Here is a 17396-nt window from a genome sequence, read left to right as displayed (position 1 = left end):
TTGTGGAGGATTCTCTGCTGGCACAAGGTGCTTGACTGATCCCAGCCCTAGGGATGGATTTAGGCTCACCACTGCAGATACATGTATGGGAGTGTTAAATATGGTCACCTACCTGTGATTAAGGCATGTAAGAGATGTGGAGACCTAGCAGTGCCTGGAGGACTGTTCACCTGCCCAGATATAGGTGATACTTACTGGTGACTTGAATAACTCGTCAGACTCAGTTGTATTGACTAGACCTCACTGGCAGCAAGAGGAGCTCAGACACCTTGTTCATGTGCAGGCATCTGCAGTTAGGGACCCCATCGAGATGTCTGCACTGTGGAGCTAAGTGCCACCCTGGGACCTGCCACCCTGGGACCCTGGTTTCCAGCTTGCTGCACTCACTTCAGCAACCCGCTCCAGTCCTCCCACCCATAACGCTGAGCTTCCTCAAGCCACCTGCTTGAGAATTTCTTTCCCAAGGGTTTCAGAGAGTTGAGGTCCTTACACAAAAGGCCACAACATATCATAAACTGCTCCAAGAGTGAACTTCACTCTCTGCTTGTCAGAGGTAGCTGGGCTCTCTCTGCCCACCTTCGGGTAGCCCTGGGCACAGGGGTCCTGGTGCATCAGCATCTCCCACCAGACTGCAATGGGCCGATGCTGCCCAGATCTCTCCATAAGGTGGAGGCATGGTCCATCCCACCGGAGTCCCTGGAAGCCCTTCTCTCTCCCTCTTTCTCCATGAAACTACAGTGACAGTGCATTACCTAGTGTGAGGCATTGCAGACTGTTTACAGGCTTCTAGAGTTCCCAGGCACTTCAGGACAGGGTCCTGCCGCTGTTTCCAAATGGACAGCCAGGACTTTTATAAGTGAACTTTCCTCTCTGTGTCTATTTATTATATGTAAGCATTTGCCAGAAAAACACCACTTGGGCATGCTCAGTACTGGCCAGGTCATTGCAAAAGGCAATGGCAGCATCACATGTGATAACAGTGAGAAGCCCGTGTGTGCCTATTCTTAGCGCTGGAATGTATACAATGCCCCACCGCCTCGCCGCTCCTGCGCACAGCTCCTGAAAGCGGCAAAAGTGACTTCAGAATAAACACGTCCAGAAATCACCCTCTATGAATCACTTACCAACAGAAAGAAACGTCCTGTGGGTTTATAGGTTTTTATCCAGGCTCTAGCTATGGAAAATCTCAGCAGAGAATAAACGACAGAGAGTAAGTGCATGCAGTGAAGGACAACAGAAGGTAAACATTTCTACCCTACCATTTCACTGCAGGTTGAGCAGTTAGCCATGACAATACTCATCATATTGTTCTGCCTGGCACTTAATTTAGTCATTGTGTGTCTGATTAACATAAAAAAAAACCACAGCTAAGCAGAGTTAATAAATAACCATTTTAATGCAGATTCCCAGTCTCTAGGGTTCCGTTTGCCCTGCTGCAGAGTTCAGCTCTGCCAGATTTACATTCTTTGGGAGTGACTAACTCTAGGGGAAAGAGGCGCAAGCTACTAAACTTCTAATACTTTAAAATAGTGAATAAATGTCTAAGCACATTTATTCATTGGGATTAAAATGAATAAACCAATTGCTTCAGCTGTCCAGCTTTCATCCCAAATTGGTGAGATAACTTCAGTGCTTTTGCTTCTTGCCAGGGACATGGGCAGTACTGACCTCAGAGCTGCAACTTATCTGATAACTTAATGAAAATTTTAAAGGGTCTTAGTGACCTTTTAGCTTCTTTACTATTTTCCCACTGTGCTTATCCATGTTCCATTTTTATGTGTAACAGTGAATGGATATTTAGAGCAACATCAAAGTCTTGATTTGTTCCCTTGGAGCTGGATATTTCAATAAAAGCTGCTAAGAATTTGAGTTTTTCTGCCAAGTCCAGAATTTATCTCTCTCCTATTTTGCTATGGAGGAGGGATCCACTGAAGAGTTTCTCTTCAAAGACCAGGACTTCTCCTCTGAACTGCTGAGGCAGCTGAATGCTTTGCGGCAGAGCGGGATGCTGACTGATGTTACCCTCTGCTCTGGGGGCTTCGAAATTCCCTGCCACCGAAATGTGCTGGCTTCCAGCAGTCCATACTTCAAAGCGATGTTCTGTAATGACTTCAGAGAGAGTCGCCAGGCTAAAGTCACCCTGAAGGGCATCAATGCAGAGATTTTGGATCAGATTATCCTTTACGTTTACACAGGGGAGATTCTTATATCTGCTGAAAATGTCCTGTGCCTGTTGGAGACAGCCTCCATGCTGCAGTATTCTAAGCTGTTTGAGGCCTGTTCTGCATACCTCCAAGACAAACTGACTCCTGACAACTGTCTGAGCATGATCAGACTGGCAAAAGTCTTGAACTGCCAAAGCCTTAATAAGAAAGCCAAGGCTATGGCTTTGAAATGCTTTCCTGAGGTGGCTTCTTCTGAGGACCTGAAGGACCTTTGTCCCTTGGAGCTCATTGATTACCTTGGGGATGATGAGCTCTGTGGGGAGGAGGAGCAGGTCTTTGAGGCACTGATGGTCTGGATCCGGCATGACCTCCAGGCAAGACAAGGCTACATCCAAGAGTTGTTCAAGAAGGTCCGGCTTCAATACGTCCATCCAACTTTCCTCTTCCACTTCATCGCCAATGACTGCCTCATTCAGTCCTCACCCACTTGCAGGAGCATCCTTGAGTCAGCATGGAGACATATGTTTTCCTTGTACAACACCAACACACCTGACATCAAGCCCATGATGCATGTTCCTCGCAGGTACTCCAACCAAGAGTTCCTCATCATCATTGGTGGCAGGAAGGACAGCCAGCAGACGACAAGGGATGTCCTGCTCTATGATGACAAGACGAACCAATGGCTAAGCCTGGCCAAACTTCCCATGCGCTTGTACAAAGCCTCTGCAGTGAGCTTACACAGCAATATTTATGTGCTCGGAGGGATGCCTGTCAGCAATAAGAAAAGCCTGGTCGGTGATAATATTTACATTTACTCCCTCAAACTCAATCAGTGGAGGTTGGTTGAGCACATGTTAGTTCCACGTTACTCGCACAGAAGCTTGGCATATAAAAATTATATTTTATCTTTTGGTGGAATTGGCGAAAACCAGGAACTCCTGAATTCTGTGGAAAGATACGATAGCATCTACAACACCTGTGAGATCATGGCAAACATGCCTGTTGCTGTCCTTCACCCTGCTGTTGCTGCCAAAGATCAGAGGGTCTACCTCTTTGGAGGAGAAGACATAATGCAAAACCCTGTCCGGCTGATCCAGGTAATGGTCAGTCTTGCTTGTTGTAGGCAGTTTCATCTAAGGTATTCAGCAGTTTATCACCCTCCTGAGGAAATGAAACCCCCCAAAAAACTTTACTGTGAGTTGCAGCAAGAGGCGGGATGAGTTGACACATGGCTTCAGGGAAGTCTTGTCTGCAGGGAGCACTGCAAGTCTTTCACTTTTCCCTTTGAGTGTTTTTCAGGTACAAGCCCTAGGGTACTTCTCTGGGTGTCAGTCAGCAATGCTGCTGGTTGGCACTGGGGTCAGGGCTGCTGCAGGTAATTCTGTGGTAGGGAGCAACCAGTCCCTCTGCCTGGCTTCGTGCCTGTAGCGTGAGGGCTGGAGCACCTCCATTACGAGGACAGGCTGAGAGAGTTGGGGTTGTTCAGCCTGGAGAAGAGAAGGCTCTGGGGAGACCTTACAGCAGCCTTCCAGTACTTAAAGGGGGCTACAAGAAAGCTGGAGAGGGACTCTTTATCAGGGAGTGGAGGGATAGGATGAGGGGTAGTGGTTTTAAACTGAAAGATGGTAGATTTGGATTAGATATTTGGAAGAAATTCTTGACTGTGAGGTTGGTGAGACATGAGACACTGGCACAGGTTGCCCAGAGAACTTATAGATGCCCCCTCCCTGCAAGTGTTCAAGGCCAGGTTGGATGGGGCTTTAAGCAACCTGGTCTAGTGGCAGGGGATTGGAACTAGATGATCTTTAAGGTCCCTTCCTACCCAAACCATTATATGATTCTACAATTCTATGATCTCACCAAAATTAGTGCTTTCCACTTGGCAGCCAAGTTGGGGTCTCAGCCACACACCTGCTCTCTCGCAGCAAAAGCAAAGATTTGCAATCATTAGAGTGATTAGATTCTCACTCATCAAAGGGCCAGGACTTAAACTGTCAGTTATTTCGTATGAAAAGTTGTGTTAAAATTGTGGCTCCTGCCACATGTTGCTGGCTCTATGCCTGCTTTCAGCAGTTATGTTCTATTAGGAGGAAAAAATACATGAAATCTTTTCTTATCTGATTTGATGCTTTAGCATCAAATTTAGCAACATTGTAGTGTTACTTTCCCCATGAGTGTTTTTTACTGGTTTAGGTGTTCTAACTAGGAAGGATCATTGAAGGCTAAGATGGCAGCCAGCACATGAGCAATATTTCTTTATGGTGATAACACTACTTGATTATCAGGAGGAAGGAAATGTATTTATCAGTTAGTGGGGAGATGTCCTGGAGATATTCGCTATATTAAGAAGCGGATGACGTGACATAAAAGTTTGCATCGCCCAGATACAGATGACTGAATGATCATCATCTGGCAACAGCTCTTTTTCTCACATAAATTGATGACTTAGATACCACTCCAAGTCCCATCAACAAGTCCCTTTGCCAATCTGAGTGCATACCAGCCACCAGCACAAATATAGCAGCTGGGCAAACATGGTGGGTGCCAGCAGAGCTAGATGAAGTTGAGGTTTGTTTGCCCAGGAAATTGCTAAGGCTAAGGCAGGAATATACAGAATAACTGGAAAATGAAATGAAATGGCTTGCACTTTGGGAGATCATTATCCAGAGGTTACAGTGATTTAATGGCCATGCAAAGATTTACAGCTGAGGAGCTTGCCTTAGTGCATGTGCTAGCATCTCCTGAGCAGACAAGCCTGGAGAACTAGAACGCTTTCCAAGGGGACATATTAGGAAAATAAGTGGGTAACTTCTCAGATTTCCAGCAGTTCAAGCCAGAGGATTGTATTCATTAGGACAAAATAAAAACCATAAGTTCCTGTGTAATTACAATTGCCTGTTAAAATGCAACATAAACATCTGCGTGTGTATCTTTATTTGTTTGTCAGGTTTACCATGTTTCTAGGAATACATGGTTTCGGATGGAGACCAGAGTGGTGAAGAATGTCTGTGCACCAGCTGTCATGATTGGAGACCAAATTATCATCGTAGGTGGTAAGGGTTCTGTTTCACCCTCCCTCCCACCTACCTCTGCCCAGGTCCTGTGGGATTTCACAGCCTTCCTGCTTGGGGTGTTCCCTCAAAAAGCATGTGGAGCTTAGCAAGGAAAGGAGGAGTGTGTCCACACTCCATACTCATCTCTCATGCGGTCTCATGGACATGGAAGTGGGGACAGGTTCTCCACGAGGCACATTCTTACCCCAAGTAGCAGGACCTGAGTGAGGGGAAACTAGGGAAAAGCCAGTGCAAGTTACAGCTCTGCAGAAGAAGGGAGGAAGCCAAGGGCATGGTGGTCCTTCTCCTCCCCTGCTGACTCACAGTTTGGCCTTCCATGACTGCTTCTCTTGGAAGGGTGGAGAGCATGGTTACCCCAAGGCCATGGACAGCTTGTTGGGGCGGGTGAGCTACAGGGCTATGAGGCATTGATCAGTCATGTAGCTGCCCCCTGGGGGGTAATTGTGAAATGTCCTGAGAGGGGTGTGAAACACTCAGAGAGGGGAAATGTCTCAGTGTCTTTTTCAACCTGCCTCTGCCTGTGGCACTTGAATGGATCACATCTCATTGGTAGACTGGTACTCTACTGTCCTTAATGCATCTCCCCTGACCACAGGCTGGCACAAGACAGCATGTGTTAGATTATTTAAGGGAAACATAGGGAAGTTTTAGCAGAGCACAGGACTGAACCCAAATCACACAGGACTCATACGTGATGTCACCTCCTAGGGGGAGGCCACTGCTACCCTTTGCAGTGAGAATAGGGGAGATCTGAGTCAAATGGTCCAAGACTATCAGGCTCCTGCGTAGCAGAATACCCTGACCTCAGACCACAGTGCCCAAAACACAGTATTTTCAACTCTCTTCTCTTCAAATGCATTAATGTGAAGGGCCTGTATTGACCCCTCTGCTGCTGCTGAATTTAAGTTCTCAATTTATTTTTTATTCATCTAAAAGAAGCCACAGAAATTCATGCTAAATTTAAACATCTTCAATTTTGCTTGAAAGTAGGGAGATTCACCATGATCAGGTTTTATTTATCACCACACCAAAACATTGGACAAACAGTCTTAGTTTATCAACAACAGTAAAACCCACAAAAATAACATTTTCTCTTAAAAATAGCTTTCATCACATTTCAGGTCCTCTTTGCATGACTGGTCACATCATAACAAAGGGGGGTGGGCTGGCCTAAGCAAGACAGGCCTTAATTTTTGTTAGGGAAAGTGGCTTCAAGGCCTGCAAAAAATGTCCCAAAGTAGTTTGTTTGCCATGGGAACTCTTGATTATCTACAGGGATACATGGGCACGGTATTGCTGGGTACCAGGCTTCAACATCTCCATTGCTCCAGGACAATGGCCGTGGTACCAGCCCTTACCTCTCAGCAGATGCAAGGTTACATCACCCCTGAGCTGTCCATTGGGTCACTGGCATGGTGGCCAGCACAGATGCGGCGCCAAGGGCTTTGGGAGTGGAGCGAGTGCCAGTGGCACTGTGCTATTGAGTACCCAGCTCCATTCAGTAGACAGCTATGGCTCCAACCCAACAAGGTATTGTTGCTCCCTTCCCATGTGCCATCTGTTTCTGTATTTCCGAGTGAAGCTCTAGGAGTCTGTTGGGTGGAAAGAAATTCTTTGGGACGTTTGAAGGCACATGCAGAAAACTGCAATCTCCAACTGTGTTTGGCAGGTTGCTTGCCTGATCTGATGGGGTTTATGGTGCTTGTCAAGCCTTGGCTGCCAAGGTGCTATGAGACAAGGTGAGGACAAACAGGAAGGGAAGACAGACAGACAGGCATTCTTGTGACATATCATCACTTCTGAGCTTAGATATCTTAATTCTGCCAAATTATGTACCAGAATAATAGGTTTTATTGAAAACTAGCAGAAAATAGATTATCATTCCTTCTACTGGCCATAAACGCTAATTCCCACCTGTCTCTTCCACCTCTGGCTTTGCATTTAGGGTACACCCGGAGAATAATTGCTTATGATACAAAAGGCAACAAGTTTGTTAAATGTGCAGACATGAAGGACAGACGAATGCATCACGGGGCCACTGTCATCAAGAACAAGCTGTACGTCACAGGAGGACGATGTCTCACCACGGACAATGTCATCAAGGACTTGGATTCCTTGGACTGCTATGATCCAGAGACCGACACATGGACACCAAAGGGAAATCTGCCACACAAACTCTTCGACCATGGGTGCCTTACACTCCAGTGTGTCCCTTGTTCTAACCTTCTATAAATGATCTTTGGTACTTCCCAGGACGTTTTGTGCTTTCCTTCCCAGAAAGGACCCACCTTGCTCTGCAGAGAGCACATGGGGAATCCTCATGGGGTCCCACAAACTCCTGACCTTGAAGGCACCAGCGGCATTAGTCATTCCCTGAACACTCTGCCAGAAAGTTGATGAGCTTTTTGCTCACGCTGTATTCACCTGACCAGTATTGCATGTGGTGCTGCTAAGTCCAGCCCAGAGGCCTTACCCAGAGTCTCAGCAGAAAACAGGAAAAAGATACTGGGTAAGAACCTGGTGCAGGATTTGGTCTTGTACAGACTTTAAAATGAAAGCTGAATAGGAATGCTGGTATTGCCAGGGAAAGTAAGATCTGGGTAACTTGCATTTGTTAACATGCAAACTCAGCTGCATGCTGTGGCCCTTTGCTGCTCGGTGCTGACCAAGCTTTCAATTTCGAGTGGTGGGAGCATTTAGAATAGGAAGGCCCAAGCTCTAGTCTTGTAGCCAGCCCAGCAGCAGCTGCCTGCATTAGCTATGGTAGTCATCTCATAAGAAATAAAATTTTAATGTTCCTAACATCAAATTAGAAATTAGCAAAAGGCTGATGCTTTGATCTGAACTCTCACATTGCATTAAGATGTAGATTTGACTTTTCTGAGCTCCTCCTCTTTCACCATGCAGGGAAGATTTTTGTTCCATCTGCCTGCTCTCTGAAGGAGCAGGAGAAGGCAGGATGGAAATGAAGATTGTCTCAACTTCTTTTTCAACGGATCATGTTTTGCAGGGATCTTGCTTCTCCTTTTGCATCAGGGAGAGCAGTGGGGTTAGTTAGGAAGCCCTTTGGCTGATGGAATTCCTGAAATCTGGAATAGCAGAAAGGACACATGAAAAAAAGGGGATGCAAAAGAGAAGAGGTACTTGGAAGGAACAATTTTTTTTCCTTTTCTCCTCTCTCCAAACCACTGGAAAACAGCGATGAGAGAAAGCCAGTGACAGGAAACCAGCTTTCCAAGAAGAGCAAGTCTGAGTCTGCCACTTGGCAAAGCAGCTCTGGCTCCACCAATATTTTTGTGGGGTTCTGCCACTAAGTGCATAGTTTTAAAGGGAGGGGATTAATCATCAGATACTGAACGGGCTGTGATCTGCTGTCAGGTCACCAGGCTTGGTAAGATTGCTGAGATAGCAAGTAGCTTTAAAGATAGCACTGATGACCACCATTCAGAGAAAGGATGGCAGAAACAACACTCCTTTTTCCCCATATTTGAAAGAAAGTGAGACTTTTCCAAGGGTCCAGGGTGGCATGAGGAAACTACGGTCAATCCTCATCTTCACAGAAGGCTGCACAGCCATGTGGTCACCACCACATTGCAGGACACCAGCGCCAACCACTAAGAGCCCCTCCCATAAATCTGTATGTGGGAGCAGAAGGGCGACAGAAATAGTTAACGAAGTGGGGGGCTGGAACGAAGAATTGCATATCAACTGCTGTTTTAACAATGTGAAATAAAATGGTCATTATTGTTTGTATGAGCTTTGTGTTCAGGAGTCCCCATTGTTCCTTCTGCATTGTTGATAAAGTGAATTGTTTTTGTACCAGCGTTTTTTGCCAGGGTTTCCTTCTAGGGATCTGAGTAAACCTGCAAAAAATGAGTGGGAACCCAAACTCATCTCCCGGCTCAGAAGCCTTTGGCTATGTTTCTCCAGTCTTTCAGTCTATATCATCATCTCTTCCTCGTGCAAAGAAGGGCTAAGTCACGGCACTTGCCAAATTGGATCGGAGCAGTGATTCATTCTGCTTCCTCACAGGCCAGCTCCAGCTCTCTGGAGAAAGAAGCCTTGTCATGGCCAATTATGGAACATCTGCCCCGGGGAGATGTTTATTCCTAACCCTGCAGTGCTGCCTTCCCAAACTCCTTCCTGTTGTGACCCCACTCAGCTCCAAAACTCCAGGAGATGCTAGTTGCTGCCATGCATTTTAGCTGACACGGATTCCTGCCAGGCTCGTGACTGTACCCAGAACTGAGGGAAAAAAGCTGAGCTGGGGCCATAACCCCACGTTTGCAAACCGTTGCCACAGTCATTGGTTTACACTTGGAAGCAGATTTTTTTAATTCCCGTATCATATAACTAGTGATTTTCTCAGCATTCATGTGAGGACCAAATAGTACCTTGTACAGCTGTAGCTGGGCAGGAAACAGGGATTGCAAAGAAGAGGCATGGTTGCAGCAGCATTGGGCACAGCATCCCTCCCCTGGCCCTTGGGGAGCCCTCACGTTACCCCCAAGTCCTTGGAGATGCCAAGGGCTATGGCCAGCTCTGCTCTGGCTGCAAATCTGTGCTCCTTCCCTTCACAAACTCCTCACCTCATGCCCATAATTCAAGGAATTTGGGGGTTCTGGACAGTAAATAAAAAGCCTGGTTTCTGATAGACTTCTGTCTTGTGGTCAGTTTTGACGCAAACTCTGACCAAAGCTTTTGGGACCCTTTGCAGAAAAGACTGAAACCAGAGAACATTGTTGAGCCTTACTGAGGCAGACGAGGGCCGGCAGAGTTGCTCAGTCACGGGGAGGCAGCAGCACACACAGCTTCAGGGCAGACAATACGCAGCCTCTTGGCACTGACACTATGGGGAGAGGAGATGCTGCCTTTCTAATCAGGTGTTGGCCACCACCTGGTCCACGTAGAGCAATACCTAGTACCATCCCGAGTGCTTTGCAATTGTTGTACTCAGTGGTGCTATGGGTGAAAGCACATCTAGCAAAGGTTGTTCAAGGTATCCCTTTCTCCAGTGTCCGAGCAGGATCTGCAAGGCCACCGCTACCTGGAACACTTTCTTATTCACCACATGCTTCTCCAGAGGTCTCATCATCCTAATATTCAAGCATTTGAGCACTTGCTTAGGTAGGAATCTCCCATGGGAGAGCAGCAAGGTACTTCACAAATACAATGACAGCTCTATGAAGAGATGGGAATTTGTTGGTCTTTATTTAATAACCATGGCAGACAAGGAAAAGAGGATTTTAAGAAAGGGTCGTTGATTTGGGGGACAGCTTTTAGAAGGGCTGAGCACCTGCGGCTTTCTTCCAAATCAGGGAGTGCTGTAAAGGCTCATCACCTCCACGGTCTCACTCTTGGGTATTCTGAGACAGCCACTAGATCATGGAAACCACAGGACCACATGGCTGAAAGCAGCCTGCTCCATGGGACAGTGAGTTACCCAGTCCCTCATGGCAGGTACTTGTCCAAGTCATTGAAAATCCTTCATGAGAGACACTCTGCGCCCTCCCTAAGTAATGTACTTGAGTGCATTATTAACCTCACAGTTTTTAATATTATCTATCCTAAATCTTCTTTGCTGTACCTCCTGCCATCCCCACAGAGATAAAGGGCAATCAATTACCCTTTTTGATACCATATATTTTTTTACAACTTTAAAGTTTATTAGGATGTTTCAAATCTTGTAGACTAAACAAGCCCAGCCCTTTCAATCTTTCCTCATAAATCATGTTTTCTAGACCTCTGATCATTTTTGTTGCACTCCTCTGGACAATTTCCAGTTTGTCTGTATGTTCTTTATATTATTTAAGTGCAGGGCCATGGCTCATGCTGAGAAGGGCAATAAACCCCTTCTGCATCTTACCCACAGAACTCACAGTCTTGCAGCCCAGAAGGACTTTTGGGTTTTTGCAGCAGCAGCAGATTACTGACTTGCGTTCAACTGTGCCTGGGATTAGGGAATGCTTGCAAGTTTGGGCAAGGTCACATGGAAAGACTGCAGGAGATCCAGGATCTCCCAGGGTTATGCCATAACTCCATCTCTGCTTTGGCTCACCAGCATCCCGAGCCAGATCCCATTAAAAACAATAAGTCTCTCCATGGGCTTCAGCAAGGAGCTTTGGACCAGGCCCTAATTATTGTGTCCTCAGCTGGGTTCATCACTAATTCCATTAATTTTAACAGAAAATATTTAATGTTTGAGTCATTTTTTATACTAGGGGAAAAGTTTCAGGGAAGAAAAAAAAAGGAAGGAAGGAGATTGCATTTTCTTTTTAACTTTCTTCCACATCCCTTGCTGCAAACTCAGAGCTGAATCCTGCTGCACAGGAATCTTTGCTTTGATCTTAGAATAAGAGCTTCGTAGGTTAAGCCTGTGCTTTTTCACTGCAACCATTTATCAAACAATACAATCCTTTCCAAGGGCAGCCTTTTTCTTGCGCAGTAATATGTTTATAATTGTAATGCATTTCCTGCTTCTTTTTTATTAAACACACCTGACAAGGTAGGAAAAATGTTGATGCATAAACAGGCACTCCGAGTTCATCCCTTTGTCCGTTCTTTTTTTCCAAATGCCAAGGAGTTCACTGTGAGGTGAACCCTCTAGCTGAGAAGGAAACAACTGGGGAGAGCATTTATGAATAGTATACAGGGTAATTTATCCCTGGCATTGTTTCTTAGCCTGACCTGAGAGCCATTAATAATTGACAGCAGCAAAAACAATCCCTTTTTAAAAATATAAACATCCATACTTTTTTTCCAGCTGCCTGAAAGCTCCCACACAGAAGTTACAGTCATATTCTCCATGGCACAAATGAGCATGAATTCCTTGGTGCAAGCTTGCAAGAGCAAAGGAGATGAGACCTGCTAATTAGTGGACTGCTAATAATGTTTTCAGCGGATATTTCTGATGAGTTTGACTAAGGTCCAAATGAAGCACAGTGCATATGGAGAAACTGGTGTCTCAGGCTGCTGCTGCCACCAAAGTCAATGGGGCTCCTCAGGGTTTATGCTGGAGCACTGAGAGGTTGATCTGGCCTCTTCTGTTTATTGAAGTTTCCAAAATAGTAGCAGAGTAGCGAGGAGCCCAACTGCTCTGTCATCCACCGGCAAGTCACCCGCCAGCTCCAGCTGCTGCTTGTCACTTCTCTCCCTGGGGCTCTTTGTTTGCCTGCACTTCTTTCATTTTGCAAGAACCCTTTCCGAGAAGAGCAAAGGAGCAGCATGTCTTGAGCAGTCCCAGGCTGTTAGGTGGATGCCTTGTGGCTGCTTTAAACATGAGGCATCCCCCCAGCTGTTGGAGACATTTGGCTTTAGGCTGGAGGTGACCCATGTGGTAAAATACTGCTGCAGGTAGGGAAAGGTGGGAGAATCTGACCCACTTCTGTCAGGAAGACGTCTATAAACCATTCTCCTATATCTAATCCTTCCATGTCTAGTCCTCTGAAGTTTGTTTCTTGATCAGGCTGTGTCTTCTGATGAATAAGCCATATCCCAGCACCCTTCCCTAAAGCAGACATGCTGGGACAAGGGTAAAGGCATGTCCCCTTCTCAGGTCCCCCAGTGCCACAGCTGTAATGACATATCCTGAGTTTTGCCCTGGTCTTGGTGCATCGCTGAGGTTTCTGCTCTCAGACACCTTCTCACACCAAACAGCTGGGCAGATGTGCTCTACAGGTGCCCCGCAGCCATGTTTGGAAGTGGCAATGACTGCCCAGAGCACCAGGAAGTGAAAACAAGGACACCCAAGCCCAAATTTTCAAGCTGATGGGATGCTCCTGGTCTGGCAAATTAGCCAAAGCCAGTCTGAGCCTTAGAGCAGAGCCCTGACACCTCTCTGTGAGAGCCGAGGGACTGTAAGGGAATGTGTCCAGCCCTGAGGAGCAGAGAGCAAACTTCATGGAGGGTGCTGCAAAGTGAAACTAGACTACAAAGCTTCAGTGCTGGGAAAGTGCAGTGTTTTATCCAGATCAGCAGCAAGCCCTGGAATTAATAGGGTTGATTAAACCCGTTTTGATGTGCATGGTATGTGGAGATAAGGGCCCAATTCCCAAGGGCTTCCAGTGAAAATTAGATGTTAACCATAACAGTATGTGACATCCCCTGACAGGGGTGAGGAAGTGAGGAAGGCTGCTAGAAGACAAGAGACAAGTACAAACCAAGGGGCAGAAGAGGCAGGTCTTGGGAGAGCAAAGTTACCACAAACTTGCTGGATCTGTTTTGATGCTGAAATGACGTGGACCCTGGCACCAGACAGATCAAAATGCCTGCTTTATGTTGTTATGACACATATATTTCCCCAAAAATGACATTAAAGAGTACCAGAGGCTCAAACATTGTTCTGTTTATCTGTTCCCTGAGCAGGGCTCTTACTCTTAGAGACAGCTTGAACACTGCAGAATATGGCCCCTGTCAAGAAAACTTTGCCTCTGGCATAAGGATTTTTAGCAAGCACAACACAACACGTGAAGCCAGCCCAGGGGGTCAGCGCATGCACAGCTACTGCCTGCTGCGGCCTGGCAGGATGGCATCCCTTTGAGACAGGCAAAGGGATTAGCCACCAAAGGAGACTCCCCTGCCACACACTGAGGTTCTCAGACAGGAGATGATTCCTCCCTGAGTTGTTGGCCCAGGGTTCATCCTGTGCCAAAGTATGGAAAAGCTCCTCATCACCCAGGCTGTGTCAATGGTGCCTCCATATGCTTCAGGCCCCATTTCAGCCCTGGGACTCCCTTGCATGGAGCTTGCACCTGAGTTAGCCATTAATGGAATCCCAAATTCCCCCTACCCATGGCATGAACTAGCCCATGCTTGTGTAAGCAATGCACACATAGCTATGGCATCCTAAGGAGAAGACTCCCAGCAGCTTAACTGGGTGCCAGCTGAAGCCTTGACCGAGGAGGAAAGCAGAGAGGTTCTATGGATGTTCTTCAAGATGCTGTGATATTTAATGGATAATTCAGACCTTTTTAAAAAAGGAGGCAGACTTTGGGTTTGGGAGGTGCTGGCTGAAGCTCTGAAGGCTTCTAGCTGAGAGTTCCTGTTTAGAGACTACAAGAGCTGTCTTTCTGCTCATTATAACTTGGAACAAATGTCAGTAAATAGAGTCTGATTCTTCTCCAGGCACAGGGGGCTCTGGAAATTTTCTCAAGAGAAAAACAGCAACACGCAGTGAAAGAAGTGGTGCCTGCAGACTGAAATACAAATGGCAGAGAAGCCAAAAGCATGTTCATCCTTCCAAGATTGAGCTTATGTTTTTCATGGCATGAAATATGACATGCACAGTCAATCACGGATTTCAAGCCGAGAGTCCGTTATTTGTGATGGCAGCATAAAATACATGGGTCTTTACTCCAAAGAGCTTATGAGAGTTTCAGAGCAGAGGACACAGATGACCTTCAGAGCATCATCAGCTGGAGTTTCAAAGCATCCAGGTCATTCATTAGGCAAGAGCAACACCTTATGCCATAACCCGGATAACTGAAGTACACCTCAAAAAAAAAAACAAACAACCCAGCTCTTCCCTGTGGCTCCCTTGTCCACAACCCATCCCACAGATCAGCACACAAATTCAATCAAACAAGTTCCAAGGCCCAGGGCTTCCTAGAAACTCAGGCAATGCATGGCAGATGGGCATTATCTATCTAACACCAACCTCTTCTGTCCCCAGGTGCCCCATAGCCAGAAGGGCATCATTACACTAAAACACACCTAGAAGAAGAGTTTTTTCCCTGTTTTTCAACATCTAGATTTTCCCCTTCCCCAGGAAAGGCAGTAGAAGGTTTGGGACAACTCTAGGAATGGGCACACAATTGGGAAAGTGTATCCCTTCTGCTTTTAAAAACAAATCCTTTATAGAGTGAGGAGAAAACATTCAGACAGCTCAGGGCTCTCTGATTTCCAGGAACAAACTATAAAAGCCATTTAAACTGACCGAAAATACTTTGGCATTTCCCTTTCATATTTCCAAAGCAATTTCAAAGATAAGGTGATAGTGCAGACTGACCTTACTAGGACTGTCACCAGGGAAGGGAAATGCAGCATGGATCGGTAGGGTTTTGCCTTTATCATATTTGTTTGGTTCTAGAATACATGGTCCTCTGCTGATCTGTGGCTGAACTACTGCAAATAAATGGATTTTCATGTAAATACAACATACTGCTTTGTGGCTGCAGAATGTTGGTGAGCTCAGCTTGATCAGGAGAAAATCCCTGCCCAGGTTTTAGTAGAAATCTGCAGACACACTGCTAGCAGAATCGTGGTACTGCCAGGCTCAGTGGGATATGGCACTTGCAAACAGCGTGAGTCATTTGCCCTGGAGCTGCAGAAGCAGAGAACATCTGAAGATCTAGATCAGATTGGTGAATCAGCAGCATCTGACACAGTTTAAGAGGTTAAGCCTATTTATAGACAAATGAGGGTAATTTTCATAGCTGAAGGGATTGGATTATTTTTTTTAATAAATTCATAATAAACTCTAGGAAGGCGAATACTGAGTTCTGTACTCAGTTAACTCCTTGGAGACAAGAGGAAGTTTGTCCAAGACAGGGATGGAGTCAAAGGAGCCAGAAACTCCAGAGTGCATTATCCTCATGGTTTTGCTTTTCATCCACTCGCAGTATTAAGTTACGCTTTCAGGACAGTACAAAGCATCCCTGTGGACCTTACCAGGATTCCCCTGGCACCTGTGTGAGCACTTTTGATCGGGGAAACTGGGAGGGACAAATAGGATGTGCGCCCATGGGGAAACAAGTCCCTTCTTTACAGGGGACTTCCTATTCATCATTTCTTGCCTTACTTCATACTTTACTCTTGGTTATCACTAATGGTGGACCTGAGAGTTAGTTTGCCATTGTGTATCAGCAGCGGAGTTACGTGGCCTCATCAGTCAAGTGAGAAAGATGGGACTTGCTGAGTGATTGTGGGTAAAACATTATTTCTTTTATGTCTCCATTGCCACATCATTAATATAAGGATGATACCAACCCCACAAAGGCACTGTGCATGAATCCACTAAAGCCCGAAAAATGCTGTCTTTTGTGAATTGCCAAAGACTCCTGTTGTACAATCGCACTGCAGCTACTTGCTATTTAGGAAGTAACCACACCTATAGAAACAGTACTCTTAAATGAATATAATAATGCTCTTAAATGAACTTGTAATCAGCTGGATAAGTACAAAGACTTATAAAATTAATATGGGTCTGATTTTGACCGAGACTACCCGCCCCCCCCCCAAAAAAAGAAACCTAAAAGCTCCTTTAAAGACTACCAGTGTTAAGAAAAACCTTTTATAAATAATAGGGCTGAAGTTGACCCCCACCTCCTCTTCCTACAATGTGTTTTTGTACACTGCTTTCCACAGAAATCAAGAATGGATTGAATACGGAGTTATAGACTCACTGGGAGAATGGGCCTTATGAAAAGGACATAAACATTTGCAGGGTCTGCAGGTGGATCATGCCAATACACTAGTAATGCTTTTACTTAAGCAAGGGCTCTTCTGCTTGGCGGCAATCTCCCAAGTAAGCTTGAAGATATGAAAATTATCCCTTTGAGGTCATAGGAAACTTTTTTTCAAATTGAGAGTAATGATGTATGGAGCACTCCACGCACTCATTTCATTCCCAAGTCTGCAATTTCAGATCATGCCAAAACATGGCATTTCCATAACATGTGTTTCTACATCTAAGGTCTGTAGGACCAGGTCCTTGCTTGTTCTCTTGGAAAAAGCAAGTTTTTCAGTTCTTTCAATGTTTTTGCACCAGCCTTTCTGAGACGCCTTCTTATAATCTTCCCTCAGCATCTGTTTTATTTTAAAAGGCTAAAAATGCACCAAAGTCTCACACATTCTTTCTACTTTCAAGGTTCTCCAATTATGTTATTTATATGAACCCATTCCCTTTTTTTGTTAGTTCTTTTTTTTCTAGTTTAAATTTCATATACCCAGTGGCAAGGACAGAGACCTGCAGGGTGTGTTGTTTTTCAAAACCATTTTATTTTGTCTGTTCTGTGATGAAAACTGCCTGCAAACGTAGGATTGTAAGGATGTTTGGGCACGCGCCATCACTCTATTAACTTTAAGCTGATCCTAGGAACTGGCAGTACTTGACTATCCGGTTCCCAAGTAGCATTTGTAAACTCCAGGAGTCCTTCAA

The 17396-nt window shown here is 45.6% G+C and overlaps 1 protein-coding gene across 1 annotated transcript; it reads left to right on the top strand.

The window, feature by feature from the left end:
• The first annotated feature begins 903 nt into the window (after positions 1-903).
• On the top strand, positions 904-8995 carry KLHL38 (kelch like family member 38). Its single transcript, XM_074894494.1, has 4 exons — positions 904-1240; positions 1787-3262; positions 5113-5218; positions 7185-8995. The coding sequence occupies exons 2-4, from the start codon at positions 1913-1915 to the stop codon at positions 7469-7471; spliced, it is 1743 nt and encodes a 580-aa protein (XP_074750595.1). The 5' UTR covers positions 904-1240; positions 1787-1912; the 3' UTR covers positions 7472-8995.
• Positions 8996-17396: the final 8401 nt, after the last annotated feature.

This window comes from Strix uralensis, chromosome 1, assembly GCF_047716275.1.
Source record: "Strix uralensis isolate ZFMK-TIS-50842 chromosome 1, bStrUra1, whole genome shotgun sequence".
Taxonomy (NCBI): Eukaryota; Metazoa; Chordata; class Aves; order Strigiformes; family Strigidae; genus Strix; species Strix uralensis.
Note: the sequence above shows the minus strand (reverse complement) of the source record. Positions and strands in the feature narration are given on the sequence as shown.

Coding starts and splice junctions, on each gene's coding strand:
- KLHL38 (XM_074894494.1), top strand. CDS start 1,913: ATGGAGGAGGGATCCACTGAAGAGTTTCTCTTCAAAGACCAGGACTTC. Junction 3,263..5,112: donor ACCCTGTCCGGCTGATCCAG/GTAATGGTCAGT, acceptor TTTGTTTGTCAG/GTTTACCATGTTTCTAGGAA. Junction 5,219..7,184: donor CCAAATTATCATCGTAGGTG/GTAAGGGTTCTG, acceptor CTTTGCATTTAG/GGTACACCCGGAGAATAATT.